The following is a 21,991-nucleotide window of genomic DNA, read 5'->3' as shown; positions in this document are numbered from 1 at the left end:
CAGAAGTGCCTGGCTCACTTTTTGGGGGCACATGTGTTGGGGGAGATGGGTCTGAAGGTCAGCAGCTCGGGTGTGACAAGTTGCCTCCTAGCAGGGAGGCCCCAGAGTGGGCTGAAGTCCTGGGGTCCACCAGAGAGAACCGCCCCATGCCCCCCCACTCACAGCAGCCAGTGCCTATGCACACCAACCTCAAGGCCACACAGCCCCCTTGTCCCGAGGAGCTGTCCCCACTCACAGCTACAGTCTGTGGAGTGTTTATTTCCACCAGGAAGTAACCAAATCTACACACAGTCTAAAAACAGTAGAAAAGGTGAGTAAAAAGGCCCTCGCTCCATCTAGGGTGGGGATGGAGGGTGGGCCGGGGCAAGCGTCGTACCTGGCACCCAGAGAGAGGGGCTGGGCAGCGACGATAGTGCCGAGCAGAGGGAGGCTCGCCGAGCATTGGGCAGGGAGGGCACTGCCCGGTTGCCAAAGCCTGTCCACCTGTGCCCATAGGGCAGGCAGAACCCCCGAGACCACCCCATGTGGCCAGCCTGGCTCAGACAGGTCCAGGGCTGGTCCAGGGGAAGCCACGGCCTGGCCTGGATCCTGTTAGCAAGTCCAAACCTGCAGAGAAAGGGCTGCTTCACCAAGGTGTCCTGTGGCCAGCCACCCTGGCCCAGCCACACCTGTCACATATACCTACCCTCCACCACCTCGTGCTGGGGCTGCCAGCTCCTCATTCCCACCCCCGCTCCATCCCGTGCAGCCCTTTTGAATGGCCCGAGCCATGGACACTGACCTTCACAGTGCTATCCACAGCCCCTGAGAAGAGTCGGCCCCGGGACACGGCCAGCGCGGTGACGCTGCCCTGGTGACGCAGCAGGGTCTGCGTGCAGATCATGTTGTCCATACTCCAGACCTGGGGGCACATGGGACGTGAGGGCCCGCTGGAGCTCAGCTGCCCGCCCTCTGAGCCTCCTGCCACCGCTGGGCCCGCACGTACCCTGAGGGACCGGTCGTAGGATGCACTGAAGACTTTGGTCTGGTCTGGTGTCGAGATGACCGCCAGGGCATACACAGTGCCCACATGGCCTGTGAGGGTCCGCACCTGCTCCTTGGACTCAATGTCCCACACCTGGGAGGGGTGGGCACAGACAGGTCAAAGACACTGAGCGAGGCAGGGGAGATGGGGCCACAGTCTGGCCCTGCACCAAGACGCCCAAGCCTTACGTGGATGAGGTTCTCGTAGGTGCCACAGACAATGTGGTGATTTGTCACAGCAATGGAGTAGACGCTGCCGCCAGACGTCTGCAGGACGTGGATGCAGTCGAGGGTTCGGATGTCCCAGATCTATGAGTAATCGTGGGCAACTTGGTCCCAGGCCAGGTGCTTCACCCCCAGGGCCCCTGCACCCCCAGGACTTCAGCACCACTGGGCAGCCCACCCACCCAGCCAGGGCATGTGTGAAGGTAGGAACAGGGCAGATGGAGCCCTGGGTGCTGGTCTGGGAAGTGCTGGTAGGGGACAAGGCCCTGTGGCCACCAGGTGTACCCAGGTGCACCTTGATTGTCTGGTAGGAGCCGCTGTATAGGTAGCTCTGGGCAGCCACCAGGGCCCGCACCCAGTGGTTGAGGCCTGTGAGCTCCTTCTTCAACTTCAGCTCAGTGCCCACGATGTCCCAGACCTGCAGGGATGGCTACAATTGTGGGCTGGGCGGGCGAGGGACACCTCAGTGACTCACACGCACGGGCACACCTTCCACCTGTACCTTGATGGCCTTCAGGGAGCCGCTGAAGAGCATGTTGTGTGAGGAGACCAGTGTGCACACCGGGTTGTCGTGGGCCCGGATGGTGTTCACCTTCTGCAGGTTCTGGATGTCCCACACCTGATTGGGGAAGGACCGGAAGCCTCAGGGCACCAAGCCCTGTCACCTGAAGTCTGGAGTCCGGAGCCCAGATGGGGAGAAACATGTCCCTGGGGCACCTACATACTGAGGCAGGCCTGGGCTGCCTCCTGCCCACCCGCCTGTAGGCCCCACTCACAATGATGGTGCAGTCTGCAGAGCCGCTGTAGAGTTTGCACCTGGGGAAGCAGAGACATTGTGTCAAGGTGGGAGAAGCTGTGTCCCTGCTGACACCACCCTGGCAGGGCCCGAGGTCCATGCCAACCATCAGGAACTAGCAGCGTGGCCCAGGGCCAAGGCCACTGCTGTGTCCCTAAGCTCCAGCCTATTTTCCAGTCTCCACACGGGAACCTTGGAAGGGGTGAGCCAGCCTGATGCCTGCCTGGAAAGCATTTGACAGCGAGCTGGGAGGTAATTACCCGCCCCTTAGCACTGAGTCAATCCCAGGGCCGGCTGCTGGCAGTCAAGCTGCCGCCTCCTGAAAGCGAGCATCTCTCACGCACACACTTACATGCTTACACGCTTGCTCCCACAAAGCCTCACAACAGGAGGCACGAGGCAGGTAGGCCACCTGGAGCAAGAAGGTGGCCAAGGTAGTTGCTCCGTGGTCCCTATGCCCTGGGCTCTGACTGCAGGCTGAGGAGAGCTGAGCTCCTGCCTTCACTCCCTAAGGTCCCCCCATCTTCTGGTTGCACAAGGAGCACCGGGGCCAGGACAAGGTTCTGCTGGGAGGCTGGCAATGCCAATTGCTGGGAACACACAACTTCAGAGATGGTGCAGGCCACACAAGGGCCCACACACTGCTACCCAGGGAGCCAGTGCTGCTCTGGGTGGAGGGCGCCCTACAGGTGGGACACACACATAGCTACACAAGGCTTGAGCTCATGGCTCACGGCCCACGGAGTAGCAGCACCACATCTCCTGACCTGGGAATCACTGGTCACACACATGCCTGGACTCACCCCTGGATGCAGAGAGCCAGCACGATGCCATCATGGCCCTCCAGTGTCTTCTGGCACTTGTAGGTGGTACATGTATCCCACACCTGCAGAGACCAGGGCCACAGTGGGTCCCAGCAAGGTCAGCCCAGTGCCAAGGGGCAGCATGACAGGAATGAGTAAGGGAGCCCTGCCCATGGGAGAAAGCCCTGCCTATGGGAGAAAGCCCTGCCCAGGAGAAGGTCCCACCCATAGGCAGGTTGGCAGTGCCAGGCATGCAGTAGTGCCCAACCCATCCAGGCTGCGGAGACTGAGGTAGGACTCCACCTACCTTGATGGTCTTGTCAGAGGAGCCACTGAAGAGCAGGTCACCCATGGAGTAGACGCAGAGACACCACACAGGGCCCTGGTGGCCCACAAAGGTCCCTTTGCATTTGAAGATCTGCTGAGGGTCATAGGCTGCAGAGACGGGAGCAGTGAGTGAGGGCCCCGTAGGGGTCCACGGGGAGGGCAGGTGGGAGCCGCGGCGGGCCCATACTCACAGCCTAGGATGCCCATGTTCAGCCGCGCGTTGATGTGGGACAGCTCGTCCTGCAGGGCCAAGGGCAGGGCAGAGGGCAGGTGGGCAGGGCTGCTGTGGGGCCAGTGCAGCCTCTCTGCCCCTGCTGCCCTGGGCCAGGGGTGAGCAGGGACGACAGGAGCCCCTGCCACACACAGACCCCTGATCTTGACTAGTGGAGCCAAGGCCAGGGGAGGCCTCCCTGCCAGCTTCCCTGGGTCTCACAACCCAGCCCCTGCAGCCCCGCCCACTCACATTTAACATGGATGCGTCCCGCCGGAACTCCATGAGGTCCTCGCTAAGCTTGCTCTGGTTTTCATCCAGGACGTCTGAGGAGCAGGAGGAGAGGGGGTGTCACTGGTGCCCGGAGCAGTGGCCAGGCCCCCACCTGCCCCAGTGCCCACCCTCACCAAACTTGAGCTCCAGGCTCTTCTCTAGCTGGTCAATCTTCTCTGAGAGCTTGCCCAGCATGGAGCGCAGGAAGGCGATCTCCTGGTCCTTCTGGGCCAGCGCCACGTGCATCTCGTGGAAGCGGTCGTCCGTCTGCTGCAGAAACTCCTTCAGGCCCTCGAAGCGGCAAGTCTCCAGGTGGGTCTCATAAGTATCCTGGTTCCCGATGAACGTGCACCTGCGGGGACAGGACAGCTGCCCACCTGCCTACCTGGTGGGTCCCTGCTGGTGCCTCCCTATCCCCAAGAATCCCCTTCGAGTGCTCCAGCCCTGTGGCCACTGCACCCCAGGTCCAGCTGCCCCTCCTCCCCACCCAGCTACCCCTGGGCAGCTTCACAAGTGAGGTCCCATCACATCACCCCTGCAGAGCTATTTAAGGGTTCCTCACTCCCTGAGGATAAAACCCACGCCCCTCGGCAGCCTCCCTGCTCTGAAGAACTGGGCTCCTGCCTCTCCTCCCACCCCCACCTCCCTCTCCAGAGCTCTCAACCCCAGCATTTGTTCAACTCCGCCCATGCCTGGTGGGCTGCCGGAGCATCCATGCCCACCTTCCTGGCCGCCCTCAGCTCCTCCTCTGTGTTTCCAGGGCCTTGGGCCTCTCCTGGGCTCCTGGGCCTCAGAGAGGATTACAGACCCTGGTGTGGTCCCAGCTCCGACCCACCTCCCCGGGACCAGCAAGCAGGCGGTTCTTAGCGGAGCCTGTGGAGGGACTGCGTCCACCCCCGCCCGCCCCCCACTCACCCGTACTTGGAGTGGGGACATTTGATGTGCTCACACTCCTTGAGGTGGGCCTCCAGGTTCATCTTGAGCAGTGGGGGGCAGCTGGGGTTGTTGGGGCACCGCACAGGCCTGTAGTCACAGCTGCTCTCGTGGTCCCTGTGCCAGGGTGGGATGCGGGGAAGCCTGAGCCAAAGCCCCGAGAGGCAGCCCCCAGGGAGGCAAAGGTGCCCAGGGAGGGGCACTTACTTCCGGGCGCTGAGCTTGATGGTGAAGGGGCACCCTCGGGGGTCCACCTCAAAGATGGGGGGCTTCCCGCCGCCCGCCGCCCGGCAGCCGTGCCGGCAGTGGATGAAGAGCTCCCCGATCTGCTCGGCCACCGCGATGTTGTTCACCACCACGGTCAGTTTGACATTGTCCACAGGACACTTTTCTGGGGGAGGAGGGCGTGCTGACCCCCACGGCCTGCCTGGAACATGCTCCCTCACCAGGGTGGGCATGAGCCTCTTAATGGGGGTCAGATCTCCTGTCCATCTGCCCCTCTTGAGGCATGCAACATAGGAACGGGGGCACAGGTGGGCCACCAAGAAGGAGCAGCAGGTGGTGAGGAAGTGTCACCTGTGATACTCTCAGCTGTGCCTGGAAAAGTGTGGGGTGGGGCCAAGAGGGCAGAGGGCAGAGTGTGGACAGGCAGGCAGGAGCGGGCACCATGTGGGAGGACGACAGCCTCACCAGTGAGAAAGGCCTCCCCAGAGGGTGCCCACCCTGACCTGGGGAGCCTTGGCCCACACCTGCTGTGGGGTCTCTGAGTCTGGACACACTAGAATTTGGGGTGTCCCCACTGTTCATGGAGGGCCTGAGCCTCAGCCTGAGCATCCCAAGGACTGCTGCAGCCCCATCCCACCCCCAGCAGAGGCCAAACAGGCCCGGTCACTGTGCGGGGGACAAGGGAGAAGCTGCCCGTCTCTGCTCGGCAGCCAGGGGCACGGTCAGTGCCAGGCCTCGGCTGGGGCACGAGCCTACCTGACTTCAAGGCACATCTTCTACAGAACGTGTGCTGTGGAGGCAAAGGGCGGACTTGAGGGCAGCCACAGGGTCTTCTTTTCCCCAAGTCCACGGCCATGGCAGCCACAGGCCTCACTGCACCCCAATCCCAGTGCAGCCAGACCAGGCCTCAACCAAGGCCAGGGACCAGCAGCCCTGGCCCCTGAGAGGCCTGCAGTCCTGTGGGGGCCTCTGGCAGCATGGGGGCTGGGAAGGGGGGCCGACTCACCCCACACGTGGTGATCACAGGGTCTTTGAAGACACTGCAGCAGAGCTGACAGCACAGCTTCACCGAGGGCTGCTCTGCAAACACCAGTGGCTCCTGGAACCAAGTGTGAAAGGCAGGCAATGGTGGGAGGCCACCCTCAGCCCCACCACCACCCAGGCACCCAGGTGCTCTCGCTCCAGGCCTGGCTGTCCTCTGAGGACGGGGGCACGTCCTGAGAGAGGCCTGCTTAGAGCTGGGGGGCTTGATCGGGGCCCAAGAGGGAGAGCGAGGTCTGTGACCCCAGAGGCATGGCCCAGCCCAGGAGGATGAGTCCAGCTACCCAGTATTGGCCGCCCTCGCCTGCCTCCTTCCTGGGGTGAGACTGGAAAGGGCCCCGCTGGAGCCCCGTGCTTCCCACTGCCAGTTCCCGGGCAGCCCTGAGAAAGGGGAGTGGGGCACATACCCAGGGGACTCAGCCTGGCCCCTCGAGTCCCCACCACGGACCAAGCACTGCGGTTCCTGTCAGGCTCCAGCTGCCCTCCCCGTGAGCTGGGCTGGCATGGCGGAGGGGACGGTGCCTCCGTGCTACCGCTGCAGTGACAGCCCTGGAAGCCGCTCTGCGCTGAGTCCCCCACACCTACCGGCTCCTCCTCCTCCTCGGGCAGTGAGAATGTGGAGCGCAGGGACATGCTGGACTCTGAGTGCAGGGAGCGGACGGAGATGGCAGAGTCGGAGCGGCGGGGAGTGCTGATGGGGGGCTGCGCGGAGGGAGAGGCGCCTGTCAGGGGGCTCCGCACGGGGTCAGAGCCTTGGGGAGAACAGGAACCAGCCCGAGAGGGTAGCAGCACCCCTGGGGCCACCCCGGTCACTGCGGGCACTCTCTTCGTCCACAGGGGCCGCGGGTGGGTGTGGGGAGCTGATGCAGCCCAGGTCCCTGCCTGCCCGCCTGGGCGGCCTGGGCCGGGGTGCTGGGCTGCCCGCTCACGCCTGCCACCTCTCTTTGTGTAAATGGAGAGACTTCCTGCTATTCAATTCCACATACCCGAGCGGCTTCCTGCTTCCCGTGAGGGAATGTGGGCCGTGAGGGGGCACCTCCACCAGCCAATCCCGGACAGCCGAGGCCGTGACCGCAGGATGGAAGGGCCAGGAAGGCTGGCAGGGAGCGGCGGCTGGGTTCCAGGTGCCCCCGGGCCTGGCTGCTTGTCTGGCCTTGCTGGTGGGGTACACCAGGCCCGGCCGGGAGGCTCAGAGGGAAGGCAGGGTCAGGCCCCCACAGAACCTCAGCTGAGCTTCCCGAGGGCAGGAGTGAGGGACATAGGTGCCTGCCTCTGCCTCAGCTACCGACAAGGGACTCTGGGGGAGGGGCAGACACTGTCCCTTCCTCCCCTCTGGCCTGGAAACCTCCAGAAGTTTCCGAGAGCCACGCTGCTCAAGGTTCCTCTCGCGGCGCTGTGACTGCAGAGGGGCCCAGCCGCAGCGGACGGCCACCTGGGGCCCTGCTGCTGAGCCTCTGGCCCCTTTCCCGGCAGCCCTGGGTATGAAACCCACAGAGCACAGGGGCAGAGCCAGTCCCAAGGCCGGCAGAGGGGGCATTGTGTCCCGTGTGCCCACCTCCCTTCAGGTCCCAAGGGCCCATCTGCATGGAAACAGCACGTGGAGAGCAGAAGGGAGTCAGAGGAAGTGAGTCATAAGGCCCCATGGCAGCAGGGAGAGCCCCAGAGGTGAGAGCAGGGCAGTAGCTGGCACGGGACCCACTTTCCCCAGCCTGCCCACTGCTACCCCAGAGTCTCCCACCCTCCTGGGCATGGGGGCTAACGGCGGCCAGGCCTGGGGGGCAGGGGAAAGGGCAGGAGGGGACTCCCTGTGTGGGCCTAAGGGCAAAGAGAGAAGATGCCCGCCCCTCTTTAAAGCCATAGTGACCCATGGGGATAGCAGGTGATTATGGGAACCACAAGCATGCGTGGCCTTCGGGTTGTGGAGACTAAAGCAGGCAGAGGCCCAAGGGACAGGCCCCAGACATACCCAACTCGCTCTCGGCCTAGCACCTGGCACACGGGTGTCTTTTAATTAATTAAAAACTTCTTTTCTGGCCGAGCAAGGTGGTTCACGCCTGTAATCCCAGCACTTTGGGAGTTCAAAGTGGGCGGATCACTTGAGGCCAGGAGTTTGAGACCAGCCTGGCCAACGTGGTGAAAACCCATCTCTACTAAAAATACAAAAATTAGCTGGGCATGGTAGCACGGATGTGTAATCCCAGCCACTTGGGAGACTGAGGCAGGAGAATGGTTTGAACCCAGGAGGGAGAGGTTGCAGTTGAGCTGAGATTGCACCACTGCACTCCAGCATGGGTGACAAAACGAGATTTCATCTCAACAAACAAACATACAAACAAACGAAACAAAAAAAATCATTCCTTCTTTTTTTTTTTTTTTTTTTTTTTTGTTTGAGGCAGAGTCTGGCTCTGTCGCCCAGGCTGGAGTGCAATGGCCAGATCTCAGCTCACTGCAAGCTCCCCCTCCTGGGTTCCCGCCATTCTCCTGCCTCAGCCTCCCGAGTAGCTAGGACTACAGGCACCTGCCACCTCGCCCGGCTAGTTTTTTGTATTTTTTTTTTTAATAGAGACGGGGTTTCACTGTGTTAGCCAGGATGGTCTCGATCTCCTGACCTAGTGATCCGCCCGTCTTGGCCTCCCAAAGTGCTGGGATTACAGGCGTGAGCCCACGCACCCAACCTTTATTAGAAATGAAAAAAGAAGGCTGGGTGCTGGGGCTCACACCTGTAATCCCGGCACTTTGGGAGGCCGAGGGGGGCGGATCACCTGAGGTCGGGAGTTCAAGACCAGCCTGACCAACATGGAGAAACCCTGTCTCTACTAAAAATTCAAAATTAGCCGGCAGTGGTGGCGCACGCCTGTAACCCCAGCTACTCGGGAGGCTGAGGTTGCGGTGAGCCGAAGATCACACCACTGCACTCCCGCCTGGACCATAAGAGTGAAAGTCCGTCTCAAAAAAAATAAAAAGAAAGGAAAAAGGAAAAGGCCTCGGTCCCAAGAGGGCCAGCAGGGCCACCACACCTGGTGTCCAAGGCACAGGAGAGAGGCAGCTGCCAGGGAGGCCCCACACGCCCCCACCTCCCGCTAGGCTGGTCCTTCATGACCAGGGCAGAGTTGGCCTCTGTCCCCGGGGTAAGCCCAGAGCCCAGCAATGAGTGCCATTAACCAGGATGGCAGGGAATGACCACTGAGACCTTGGCAACAGGGCTCAGGTACCAGCAGCCAGCCCCCGACTGACCTGAACCTTTCTGCCCCCAATACAGCCAGCAACAGGGAATTATCTGGCTCCCCCAGCACTTGGTGCAGGTTCTGCAGCCCCCACCCCATTCCCTCTGGTGTCCCCACAGCTTAGGTCCACATACCTTTCCTCTCCCTCCTCTCATCAGGACCCCTCCTCAAACCCTGCCTGGACCCAGCAACCCCACTCATTCCCTACTCAGCAGCAAAGCAACCTTTCAAAGCATATATTTTATTGTGTTATCCTGATCGAACCTTCTGTGGCTTCCACCTCCCTTAAGATAGAGCCAAATATGCCTCATTCTGGCCTGCAGGTGCCATGCCATCGGGCCCAGCTGCCCTCACTGGCTGCCCCCTGCCACCCACAGTCCAGCCACAGGAGCCTCCTTTCTCACAGACTTGCCATGCGTGCTGAGGCCTCAGGGTATCCACAGGTGCTGTTCCTCTCCTGTGCCTCACCAGCTCACTGTCAGCTCCTCCTGGGACCGGGTCCCCCAGGAGGGAGGGTGGGGGGAGGCTGAGGCTCACACGGGCTCCTGCGGGGTGGGGACCTACCATGCTGTCCTCCTCGTCCCGCGGGGAGTAGGCAAGAGTGCTGGAGGAGGAGGGTGTCCTGCAGTGCTGCTTGTAGGTGCTGGTCCCATCAGCTGCAAGGCAAGATGGCTGGTGCCTGAGTGGGGGCTCCCTCAGCAGACGCGAGGGAGGTGGGGCCCGTGCTCACAGCCCTCCCCAGGGCCAGGCAGGCAGAAAGCGTGCAGGGATGGCGCCGGGGAAGTTTGGGTTCCCTCTCAAGGTCAAAGCAGTGCCAGGAGCGTGGACGCTGGGCTCAGTCTACATCTGGACAGTCCGAGCACTGAGTCCAGCAGCCCCAGCCCCAGCCCTGCCTACCCCAGGCAGGGTCTTCTTTCAGGGCCTCTACAAGCTCCCCAGCACCCCAGCCTGAGCCAACTGAGGCCCATGGCCAACACGGAGCTGTCACTCTGAAGGTCGCCTGGCAGTAGCTGGGGATGCCGTTTTATTTGCCTCTGGAGGCGCCTCTGCCAGGTGAGTTCCCTGACAGCCTCCACTCACAGAGGGGGAAGCTGAGGCCGAGGTGTGGGGCGGGGATGCAGAAGGGCCAGGACCTCATCCTGGTGTCCCTGGCACAGCCAGGACCAGGAAGTGGCCCCAGCCTTGGTGGCCTCCTCTGAGGCAGGAGCTGAAGTGCCCTCCCTCCTCCTGCCCGCACATCACCCCAGCTTGGCCAGGGCCAGAGGGCAGGGCTGCCGTGGGAAGGGCCGGTCAGTCCACGTGGGAGCCAGAGAGAGCCACCTCCCAGACTCAGGACCAGCCAGGCTCAGATGTCACAAACAGTGCTGGGCTCAAAATCGAGGCCTCAAGAGGCTGCCGTGTGACTGGGCCTCGGTTTCCCCATCTGTCATGAGGGGCCAGGTGAGGCACCTGGGGGCGCCCTGCCTGGCTCTGCCCATCCCTGCTGCCGAGGGGCCAGGCACAGCAGCCGTGCCCTGCCCCATCCTGGGCACCTTCTGCCGTATGATGGGGCCATGGGGCTTCTAAGGGTAGATGAAAAGGCACCATTTTTTGTGGGGGTGGGATTAGGGATGATATTTATTTACTTTTTCCTCTAAAAGAACCATCCAAGAAAAAAAAAAAAAGAGGGCCCCTGGAGAGCCCCTGAGGGGGTCACTGGCAGCAAAGAGGCGCTACTGTGAACAGGTGTCCTTGGCGGCCCTGTGACCCCATGGCCAGGTTTATCAGAGCAATTAAAAAAACTAATTAGCAGCTGGTGTGCTTCTACAAAGGGCAGAGTGCCAGAAAGGACAGAGAACAAAGTTGCCCCAGAGCCCCCGCCCCGAACGAGGGTCCCTGGCCCTGCACCTCGGGAAGAAGGTGCTGCCACTTCCTCACGGTCTCCCTGAGCACGGTGCTCGCGTTCAACGCGCAGCACTCTGGTTCTTAGGGTTTAGGGCTGAGAAGCAGCAAGGAAGCTTCAGGTTTCCGTCGTGTACCCCGCCCAGTGGTCATGTGCAGGTGAAGATTTATTGGGTTTGGCATGGTGGCTCACGCGTGTAATTCCAGCACTTTGGGGGGCCGAGGCAGGAGGATCACTTGAGCCAAGGAATTTGAGACCATCCTGGGCAACATGGTGCCACCTCATCTCTACCAAACATAAAAAAAAATATTAGCCAGGTGTGGTGGTGCCTGTGGTCCCAACTTCCTGGGAGGCTGAGGTAGGAGGACTTATCCCAGGAGGTGCAGGTTGCAGTGAGCCAAGATCGCGCCACTGTACTCCAACCTGGGTGACAGAGTGACACTCGTCTCAAAAAAACAAACCAGACTTATGGACCTCTTCCACTCTCTCTCTCTTTTCCTATTAATATTTTACAACGGCAGCACTGGTACTGAAGCCCTAGGCCCAAACTCCAGAGAGGACCTCCGGGCACACAGGACCTTTCAGAGACTGGCCAGAAGCCTGAGACTGGGGACAAGCTAGGGGTCACTGTGACAAGGGACAGGGCTGTGTGGTGGGGCTGGAGATGTCAGGGCAGCCTCCCGAGAGGGGATGAAGAGGGTAGGGAGAGAGGGCACAGCACAGTCACCAAGGTGCAAGGAGCAGGACACCCGACTCCTGTCCAGCAGGGAGGCCCAAGGCTGAGAGGCTGTGAGGACAGAGGCTGGGATGTGAGGCTGCCCATACCCAGCACTGGCACGCAACACCGGCCCACCAGGAAGTGCCCTTCAGTCCTAAGGAGGGTGGGTGTGGGGGTGCCCCAGTTATTCCCAGCCTGGGCTGGCCTCGGCTTAAGGGCTCACCTTTTGTGATGGTGGTGACGGCCGAAAAGGCGGGTCCGAAGGTCGTTTCCATTCTGGTCTAGAGGGAAGATGGAGGAGACCTGGCCTCATTCCCGGACACAAGGAGGACATGCACACGTGGAGCCCACTCACACGCCTAACACGCACCGGGCCAGGCCACGCAGCACTCACACGCCTAACACGCGACCGGGCCAGGCCACGCAGCACTCACACGCCTAACACGCACGCACACACGAGCTCCCCCAAGACCCAAGCTTGGGAGGGGACTGCGCTGGGAGCTCTGCAGGAAGCACCAGGTCCCTGGGGCATGCTGGGGGGTCCTGGGGATGTTGGGCATGCAGAGGGGCAGACCCTTACCCTTAGGGCACGCCCTTACCCCGGTGGTGACGTCTGGGGTGGGAAGGTTGCTGGGCCCTCCAGAGAAGCGGTTGTAGCGGGCACTCTTGCCCGAGCTCATGCTCTAGACAGGCATCTAGGGTCCTTGGGCAGCATCTCCTGTGGGTGGAGCACAAATGAGGGGCTTGAGAGATGGAGCCCAGGCCCCTTTGAGCCAGCCAGGCCGCTGCAAGTATGCAGACCTGCTCTGGACCACCATGGGGCCGCCGCAGCCGCCTTCCACCACCAGCACCGGCTCAGGCAGGCCTCTAGGAGGCAAAGGCCCTTCACACCGATCCCAGGCATGCAGAGGCCGGGGCGGGCAGGCGGCTCTGCATCCCCGTCCCTCAAGACTTAGCCCTTCTGGGCTCCTGAAGAGCCCACCCAGCTCTTCCCCAAGTTGGAGGGACCCCTGCCCGGCTCTCTCTACTCCTCTGGGTCCTGAGTCACAGCCAGTCACCTCCAGGCTGAATGTCCCTGGGGCCAAGGCTGGGCCTTGGTCGGTAGGCCCAGGGTGTGGCCCATGTGGCGGGATCCAGTCACATAGGGACCAGCCAAGGCACGACGAATGTGTTTCCTGCCGTGGCAGGTGCGGTCAGGACCCAGCCAGCAGCAGGCTGCAGAGGGGGAGACACCAGCGATACCCCAGAGAAAGAACCTGCAGGGGAAGTCACCGGAACCCAACTCTGCACACACCGCGCTGCACGGAAAAAACTGCAGGAGAGAGACGAGTCCGCCCCTGGAACCTGTGCAGGTCACACACGCTCCCAACCGCGCCACAGGGACTCAGGGGCTGGTGGGGAATGGGGGCAGGGAGAAGGCACACGGGAATCACCCTCCCCAGAAGACAGGGGCTGATGGGCTTGGGGGAGACATGGCTGCTCCGTGGGTGCTGGGAGTGCTGATCAGATCCAGGGACAGCTGCAAGGGAAGCTGTCCCTGGATCAGAGGGAAAAGGAGACCCAGCCAACAGGTAACACCCAGGACAGAGCCCGGGGAAGGAGCTGTGTGTACCGGATGATGCCCACCCTCCCCCTGTGGGGCACCAGGCTCTGTCAGCAGGCACCCATCCTCCCGAGCAGGTCCCACTTTCAGGACCCCGGCAGCCTGGAAGCCAGGAGCCCGGCAGAGCGCGGCTAAGACAGCCCTGTCTCCTGCTGCCTGTGGATAGAGCCGCCGCGGATCCCGGCGTGAAGCTGAGGTCCCTGTGAGGAGGAAAGTCACACCCCCAGGACTCCCGTCCTGGGCCCACCCACACTGTCTACCTCGAGGCCCATGCACGGCACCCTGTGAGGACACACCACGGCTCGGCTCCCAAGGCAGGAGCCTTCAGAACAAGCTTGCTCTGGAGGCGGCGCAGCAGCAGGGAGCCCACCCCGCAGCCCTGCTCTCACCCTGGGGAAGCCAGGCTGCAGACCAAGGCCCCAGGGACCTGAAAGGAGCAGGGGAGCCCCAGCTCCAGGCCAAGAAAGTGGCAGAGCTGGTCTCTGCCCCCACCCAGTGGGAGCACGGCTTAGGGGGCATCACTGAGTCCAGCTGGCTCCAGCACCTCCTCCATCAGTCCCTCCTGACTGGGCCCCTCTGGTGATGCCTGCCCTGCATGCGCCTTCAAGTTGCCACTCATCTCACCCACCACCGTGGCCGCAGTCCGGCCTGGGGCCCCCCAGCCCGGCCTACAGGTCTGCAGGGAGTGGCTGGCTCTCAAGCACTTGGTTCCCTGCACTTGGGCTCCCAGACTGTCTACCACCCCTGCTGTCTCCTCTCCCCTTCTCTAGGCTGTCCAGGCCCACCTGTCCCTTCCAATGCCACCTGTAAGGCCACCCACCCTGGAGCCACTCAGCCTTCAGGACTCGGGCGTCAACCCAACATCTTAGCCCCTGCAGTTGGCAGTGCCTCGAGCCAGCTAGCCCCACTTGCTCTGTGCGTCCCATGGTGTTGGGAGATGGGGCCTGGCCAAAGCCTCCCTCAGCCTCCCCCAGGTCCCACTGCGACTCAAGGGGCTCGGCCCTGTGTGTCCCAGACTGGGCTCTCAGGGGACTCCTCTTGTGGAAGAGGCAGGGGCTCCTGAGTGTGGGCAGTGCCACACACCTGCAGCCAGGCTCAGAGGAGTCAGCCCTGGGACAGAGGTGTGTTTGTGGTGTGTCTAGAATGCTGTTCTGCCCTGGCACATGCCTACCCCATCTCCAGCAGCTCCTGGCAGGAAGGTCGGGGAGAGCTGGCCAGGGCTTGCCTTTTGCCATCGTGCTTGGGGTGAAGATGTCCCAACTGGGGTAAGGCCCCGATAGCCTGAACCGCAGGGCTCCATGATTCGGCTCGGGAGGTTCAGCCCTTTTGGGAGCCCCAGGTTGGCTCCTGCCCCATGCGAGCAGGGAGGGGATCACTGGGAAGCCGCTAGGAGACACTGACGCATTTTACAAACCCATCGGCTCCCTGCACTGCAAGCTTCCAGGACCCCAGGGCCAGCTGTGAGCCCTGCCAGTGATGCCTGCCCAGGGCCCAGGTGGCCGGGACCCCAGCAGGCACTCCCCCAGGATGGGTCGGGCTGGCCTCGGTGCCTGTTGCTTAGTCTGGAAGAGCAGGTGTCTGGCTTCCCCCTCACTCTGAAGTGAGGTGCACAGAAAGGCACGCAGGGCAACGTGCAAATCAGCCACAAAGTCCCAGCTGGCCAACAGCAGCCAGGCTATGGGGACAACACCACAGGATCTGTGGGGTGCACAAGACCCCACCAAGAGCCAGCGGAGTGGGACAGAGGGAGGGAGGGGGGGCGGAGGGAGGGAGGGGGCAGAGGGAGAGAGGGGGCGGGGGGGGCGGAGGGAGGGGCAGAGGGCAGAGGGAAGGGTGGAGGGGGCGGAGGGAGGGAGAGGTGGAATGGGGGAGGGAGGGGTGGAGGGGGCATAGGGAGGGTGTGGAGGGGGGAGGGGCGGAGGGGGTGGAGGGAGGGAGGGGCAGAGAGCAGAGGGAGGGGTGGAGGGAGGGGCGGAGGGGGCGGAGGGAGGGAGGGGGTGGAAGGGGGAGGGAGGGGAAGGGAGGGGTGGAAGGGGGAGGGAGGGGGTGGAGGGGGATGCTCTGCACAGGACGCTGCTTCCCAGTTCACTTGGGTTCAGTGTTCAGCTCCAGCCAGGGACACGGAGGTGGGAGGGACCCCAGGGCTGGAGGCCAGGGAACGTTTGTGTCCCGCCCTAAGGCAGGATCCAACCCCTGCACCTCGGAATTGAGCAAGATGCCCAAGGCCTCCCCTCAGCCCAGTCCCAGGGGCTGGGTTTTGCAATAAGTTTCCCCAGTAGGGAGAGGACCCCTCAGGCCACAGCTGGGACGTGCAATAGCTTGGCACCCCTGTGGCTGGGAGGCTGTCCTGGGGGCATGCCCTGTCCTCCAGAGGGAGGGTGCCTCTTTCCCACCCCACACTCATCAAGGCTGGGGCTGGCCGAAAAGGAAACTGTCAGCCAGACTGAGAACTTCCCTCTAGTGCTCTGGTCTCTCCACCCCCCAGTTCCCAGCGCTGGGGAAGTGGGGGGTGCTCTATAGCATTGGAGCCTCTTCCCAAACTGGGAGAAGCTACAAGAGCAGCTAGGGACTGAGAAAGGGCTTTCCCCCACCAGCCCCTCTGCCTCTCCTTCCATGTCCCCACCACACCGCCCTTCCGGAGTCTGCACCGCCGCCCTGTCCGCACCACCCATGCTGGATGCTCCAGGGGGATTCCATCTTTGAAAGAGAAAAGTCCTTGAGGAAGCGCAGCATCCACCCTGGGGCATGCCAGTGCTGACCTTCAGGGACGAGGTGCATGGGTCGGCACTGTGCAGAGCAGAAGGGTAGGATTGGCCTCCCACTGTCCCCTCCTCCTGGGGCCAACACAGGGCAGCCCCTCCCTGACATCACCTGAAAATGGGATTCAGGCCCAGGGTCTTTGTCCACCCCACATCCACATAGCAGGGATTCCCGGGGCCCTGGGGGCAGCCACTGAACAATAAGGAAGCGGAAGTCTCCCTCAGCCCCTCTTTGCCTCCACCCCAGCCCCTCTTCAGCATATCCCTCAGGAGCCCCTCCCCAGCCCCCACAAGCTGGGCTTAGAGGGCTGTGCGCCCTGGGGGCATGTGGGATGCGGACACCCACCCCTTTCCCTGCAGACACACTTGGAGGGGGTCTGGGTCAGGGGTCCCCGCCCACTTGGCAGCAGCCCAGGGGAGCCCTGCTGAGTGGGGGCGATGGGGCTTCCAGATGCAGCTCCCTGCTGAGGCCAGGCCCAGCCTGAAAGCAGCGCCTCTAGCAACCCAGGGCAGGTGGGGTATGGGGGTCCCCTGAATATGTGTGGAGTGAGCCGTGGGTGGGTGTGCCTGTGAGGCCTGCAACTGCCCTGGGAGGAGCCTGGGATGGCTCCAGGAGCCTTCGCCCCGCCTGCCACAGGGCTGTGTGTGGCCGGCTGGCTGGACTGCGGCCAGAGCTCCGAGCATGGCCTCTGGCATCACAGAGCGTGCCCAGGGCACCCACAGACTGCCCGCCCCAGCCCAGCCCCTGCCTCAGCCCCCCCGGCCCAAGCCCAGGCCGCTAAATTCTATAGAAACAGGCCTGGTTGCCATAGCAAAGCCACACGCACTTCCGCCGCTGTTCCCTGACGTCCCTTAGAACGTTTTTTCCATCCCAAATAGGCAGGGTGTGACGTCGAAGGCCCCTGGGGTGTCCCAGGCCTCTGCCTGCCTTGGTCCTCAGGATCCCCTCAGAACCCCAGCAGGCCCTGGTCCGAGGCCAGCTTGGCCCCCCTTCCCTCCTAGCACCGCGCCCCCCTCGCCTGTCCCTGCCCCCCACACCCACAGCCCCAGCTCTGCAGAGGCCTCTGAACTCCCCAGCTCTGCTCCTACTGCAGCCACTCAGCCTCCAAGCCTGTCTTGCCGTGGCCAAGCCTCTCCAGTGTCCACAGCTCCCTCTGCTCCAGGGAGGGGGTCCCCCCAGCTTGGCCAAGGTTTTACCCCAACTTCACAGTAAAGATTCCTTTTGCTGCCCCTCTGGCCCCTTGAGGGCTGGCGACATTTCTCAGTCCTTTTTTCCCATATCTCATGGCTGTCTATTGTGTGGGGACTTGGTCCAGTCAAGGGGAAGTCCAGAGGGCTTCCTGGAGGAATGAGGCTGCTGGGATCCAGAGTGGGGAGAGTATCCTGGGGCACAGGAAGAGACCCCAGCTTCACGGCCCCGGGCTGGGGAGTGCATTCCTGGCTCTCACCCAAGTCAAGTGGGCCTCAGACTCTCAGCAACAGGTCATGAGCTTTGCCCAAGAGCCAAGGGCAGCGGTGCACGCCCCCCTGCCCCAGCCCATGTCTCCCAGTCCTGCTCTGAGTTCTCATTTGCTTCCTGTGTGGCTCAGTCTCCCGGGCTCTCTCCTTCCTTCTGCCCTGCAGCAGCAGGGAGCTGACACAAACACTGGCCAGATATGGGCCCGAAGAGGCAACAGGAACGTGAGGGCAGAGACCGTCTGACCCACTCAGCCACCCAGCGCCCTCATGCCAGCGTGCCACCGCACTGCCACCTCCTTTCCCAAACCGTCCCACACCCCTCAGTCCTGGCCCTCTGCGTCGCTACCCCCCACTTCCCACCTGGGTGCTTCTGGGGTTGGGTCACCTCCACCCCGAGTTTCCAGGCAGCTGGCCTCCTCCAGCTGGGTGAGGGCGTCCGGGTATGCACATGACCAGCCCCAGCCTCCAGCGCTCACTTTCCCTTTCACCTGCCCCACCTGGCTGCAGCCTCCTCCTCCAGAGAGCAAGGCTGGGGACAGCGGGGGATCTGTAGAAGACTAAGGACTTGGTGGGTCCCTCTCCACAGGTTCCTCCCGCATGAGCCACACAGAGGGCCTGGTGAAGTCCTCGGTGCCCACCCACCGAGAAGGCCGGATCGAGACACACGCAGCCAACAGTTCTTGGCCCTCCCCACATGCCCTCCCTGATCCCGCAGGGCGTCGGTCCGGGAGATGCTGTGACACCATGGTCAAAGCAACGGGCACTGGGCTCAGACAGAGCTCGGTTCAAATTCCATTTCTGCCACTTTACAGCTGTGTACCTGCCCTCCCGGCCTCCAGATTCTCGAAAAATGGAGTAGAGCCGGAACCTCGTCTGGAAGGAGCCAAGAGAAGATGCACCTGTCAAGAGGGAAGGCGCCCCAGACAGTAGCTCCTCTGCTGAGCAGACCATGGAGACTGAGGAAGGCGGAGAGGCCAGCCCAGGCTGTGCCGTGGTGACCAGAGTCCCATTCCTTCTGCTTCATCCACAGCTACCACATATCCAGAGCCCCGGCAGTGCCTGAGCCAGTCCCATGCCAAGCCGGGGAGCGGCTGCATCCCAGAGCCAGGCTGCCCATGCTTCCTGGCCAGGAGGCCCTTCAACCACATCTTCCTCCTTTCCCCAAACTGCTCATTCCTTGTCCAACCAGCTGGCCGAGAGTCACACCAACCATGGGGTGCCAGGCCCTATGAGGGAGGGTGGGGACATGTGATGGCTGAACGCGAATCTGACCTGGGAGGAGCTAGGAACCTGGTGGGGGACACAGGCAGACAGAGGGGCAGGAGCCCCACCAATCGCCACTCAATCTGCCAAAGGCACTTTTCGGTGGGTGCCAAAGACCCTGAACTTTTCCATTCACTTCCAGAAATAGCGTGACACTTGGCCCCAGTGGGCTACGGTGGAAGTCACTTCACTAGAGACCCTCAGGTTGGGGCATCAGGTTGGGGTGCCGACTCCTGGCCCCTCCTCTCCCTCGACCAGGCTACCCATACCACTGCTCCCCATCAGGACACGGGGCCCGGGGCTTCCACAGCGAACTGTGAATGCCCAGAGCAGCGAAGTCAGGATATTCCCAACAAAGAGGCACAGGAAAGGGGTCTAGGAAGGGAGAAGCCCAAAGAGAAGGAATGAGGAAAAGGGAGGCTCCTCATTTGGCGAGGGCTAGGGGGCCTGTGTGTGCCCAGGAAGGGGTCGGAGGGGTGGTGAGAAAGGTGGGCAGACAGGCTAGGCGGCGTGAAATTCCTGAGCAAGCAAGCAGCCCTCCACCCCCAAGAGCAGGGTGGAATCCAACAGGCCCCTCTCCTGGACTCCAGACTCAGCCCCAGCTGACCACTCTGGCCTGGCTCAAGACAACCATATCTTGACAGCTGGACCCCAGTGGGGATTAGGAGACGATGGCCTAGCCTCCCTCTCTCCTGCTTCCCCAGTGAACTCCGAAGTCTGTGGTCCACACACAGCTAGAAAGCTCTTTACCGGACCTAGATCGGACCCGCCTCTCCTGCGCTTCCTCAACCCCAAGTCATTTGAAAGCACAATAACCCCGCCCCCACCCCCGCCATGCACTCTGTGAACCTGGTCCGGCCTCATCGACTTCGCCTCTCCACTTGCCAGGGCTTGCTGGGGTGCGTCAGGCCCCTTCTCTCCCCAGGCCTTTGTACATCGGACTCCCTCTTCTTGGAACGCTCCTCCTGCACGTCCCGGGACTGGTTGCTTCTCCATCAGGCCTTTGGCTAACGGTAGCGCCGCCCCCACCCCCGACCAGTACTCACTTTTTCAGCACCCTCTTTCTTTCTTTCACAGCACATACCGCCGCTCCCCATGATTTTGACTATTTCTTGTCCATCCCACCACCCTGTCTGTCTAGACAGGGAATAAGGGGGAGTTGTCCCGCAGGAGACATTTGTTATCGCAATTGAGGAAGAGCGGGTGTTTACTGGTATCTAGCGGCCAGGAGCCAGGCAGGCTGCTCCACATCCTACAATGTACAGGGCAGCTCCCCGCAGCAAAGAGCGACCCGGACCGCGTGGTCGATGGTGCGGAGGTTGGGGAACCCTGCAGCAGATGCCGATCACAGGAGAACTGGGACCGTGTTCTCCGCAGTCTCCCGGCGGCCAGAACAGTGCCTGGCACCCGGGCGGCTCGGGGAATGCAGGAAAAAGGAATGAGTAAAGAACGCGCGAGAACACGACGGAGCGAGGGACGGACAACTGACAGGCGGACGGACAGCGACGCGGACTCCGACCCCGACCCGGACCCGGACCCCGACCCCGACCGTCTCAGCCCCGCCCCCCCCCCCGCCCGACCCCTCGCCTCGCCTCGACCTCGACGCGCCCGATCCCGCCCCACTGCGCGGCCCCGAGGCGCGAGCTCCGGGTCGGGCGCGCCGCGGGGACACTCACCCGCCCACGGCCGCCCGGGAGCGGCAGCACTGCCAGCTCGCTTCATGATGCCCCCTCGGCCGCCGGCCGGGAAAGGGACGGGACGCGCGAGCCGGAAGCGCTCGGCCGCTGCGCCCGCCGGGACTTGTAGTTCCCCACCTCTCGGGGCCCGGTCGGCTGCCTCACGCGCGGCATTTCCGAAACTACGACTTCCGGCGGCCTCGTCGTCGCGGGGCGGGATTGGCGGCTTCAGAATCACTCTATGTTGCAGATTGATGTCTGATTGGCTTTGCTCATCTGTCACTCACTGTTAGGCTTCACAGACTCTGCATAAGGGAGGAGCTTCGGTTCTGGGTCCGAGAGACCGCTGCCAGAAGAAATGCCACGGTACGATTGGTGGAAACAACGAGGTAGGGAGCGGGGCGTACCAGCGGCAGGGGAAGGCGGGCACTTCCGCCAGGATAGACCAATGACAGAGATGGGAAAGTTTCTATAAAAGCTTGAGCTTCGCATACCTCCATTCTTTTGCGGTCGAGTGCGAAGCAGGAGAGTTGTATTAATGCGTACGCCATGTGCTAAGATCCAGGGAAGAACTGGGCCACGAGCGTGGCTTTGAGGGCGGCCTGAAAGCTGCAGGCCGGCCTGGTCCCCGGGCGTCCAGCCTTGGCCTAGGCTTAACTTTGTTCCTTAGTGTTTAAACGTTTCTTCCTGAATCTCAGACCCTCACCTACCTGCAGGTAAGACGGCCGGGTCTGGGTTCCCCTATTCTCCAAGCCTGTGATGAATTGTTTTGACTTCTGACACCTCGTATGAAAACTGCACGTGCAGTCTGATTATTTTGCAAGACTGAGGCTTGGGGGTGCTCACTCTTGACGGAGACGGGCTGAGGAATGGAAACAAGTGTTGCCCGAAACGAGGGAGTGGGGACTTACGTCTACGTTTTGGCGCTGTCTAACTTTCAGGTTTCGTCGCCAGCCGGCTACAAATTTTGAACCTAAGTAAACCTCAATCCGGAGGGCCGAGCGGTAAGGTGGGCGTTGTGGGGATTGAAGTGCTTAGCAATAAAGCAAAGGTAGTGTGTTGATTAGGTTTTCTCTCAAGTGTCTTTATTTTCGTATTCTTCTGGCACCCCGGAGGTCTGGCTCATCCACAGGCAATCTTGGGAAAGTGTACAGACATGAAAACGGAACGGAAACTTGTTACCAGTGACTTTCCATCTCTTGGGATTGCCTTCGCCATTTCTGCCCGTAATTTTTTTTTTTTTTTTTAAGACAGTTTCACTCTTGTTTCCCAGGCTGGAGTGCGATGGCACAACCACCGCCTCAAGCGATTTTTCTGCCTGAGCCTCCTAAGTAACTGGGATGACAGGCGCCTACCACCATGCCTAACTAATTTTGTATTTTTAGTAGAGACGGGGTTTCTCCGTGTTAGGTTGGTCTCAAACCCCTGACCTCAGGTCATCCACCCGCCTCAGCCTTCCAAAGTGCTGGGATTGCAGGTGTGAGCCACCACACCCAGCCAAATACTGTTTTTCATGCCTTTGCCCCAGGGTGAGTCCAAAAAGGCCTTTGA

General features: G+C 61.9%; 1 protein-coding gene, 1 long non-coding RNA gene and 1 other non-coding gene across 4 annotated transcripts; 2 read left to right on the top strand and 1 right to left on the bottom strand.

The window, feature by feature from the left end:
* Positions 1 to 238: 238 nt before the first annotated feature.
* On the bottom strand, positions 239 to 20,557 carry TRAF7 (TNF receptor associated factor 7). 2 transcript variants are annotated; one of them, XM_007982416.3, is made up of 21 exons: positions 20,441 to 20,557; positions 12,281 to 12,399; positions 11,905 to 11,962; positions 9,646 to 9,737; positions 6,443 to 6,559; positions 5,823 to 5,915; positions 5,573 to 5,606; positions 4,799 to 4,982; positions 4,580 to 4,708; positions 3,793 to 4,010; positions 3,638 to 3,711; positions 3,366 to 3,414; positions 3,155 to 3,282; positions 2,848 to 2,930; positions 2,025 to 2,064; positions 1,751 to 1,867; positions 1,544 to 1,666; positions 1,213 to 1,332; positions 986 to 1,117; positions 782 to 901; positions 239 to 606 (listed from the first exon to the last, which is right to left on the bottom strand). In XM_007982416.3, exons 2-21 carry the CDS (start codon positions 12,359 to 12,361, stop codon positions 592 to 594), a joined length of 2,007 nt encoding a protein of 668 aa, XP_007980607.1. In that variant the 5' UTR covers positions 12,362 to 12,399; positions 20,441 to 20,557; the 3' UTR covers positions 239 to 591. The 2 variants fall into 2 exon arrangements, with proteins under 2 accessions (XP_007980607.1, XP_007980596.1); XM_007982405.3 differs by having other exon boundaries at positions 4,574 to 4,708; positions 20,441 to 20,556.
* Positions 20,558 to 20,676: 119 nt separating this feature from the next.
* On the top strand, positions 20,677 to 21,506 carry LOC103226649 (uncharacterized). Its single transcript, XR_494940.3, has 2 exons — positions 20,677 to 21,156; positions 21,382 to 21,506. It is a non-coding gene; the product is annotated as an uncharacterized lncRNA (long non-coding RNA).
* Positions 21,192 to 21,274, top strand: LOC119621240 (small nucleolar RNA SNORD60). Its single transcript, XR_005237807.1, has one exon. It is a non-coding gene; the product is annotated as a small nucleolar RNA SNORD60 (small nucleolar RNA).
* Positions 21,507 to 21,991: the final 485 nt, after the last annotated feature.

The sequence above is a fragment of the Chlorocebus sabaeus genome, chromosome 5 (genome assembly GCF_047675955.1).
Source record: "Chlorocebus sabaeus isolate Y175 chromosome 5, mChlSab1.0.hap1, whole genome shotgun sequence".
Classification (NCBI taxonomy): Eukaryota; Metazoa; Chordata; class Mammalia; order Primates; family Cercopithecidae; genus Chlorocebus; species Chlorocebus sabaeus.
Note: the sequence above shows the minus strand (reverse complement) of the source record. Positions and strands in the feature narration are given on the sequence as shown.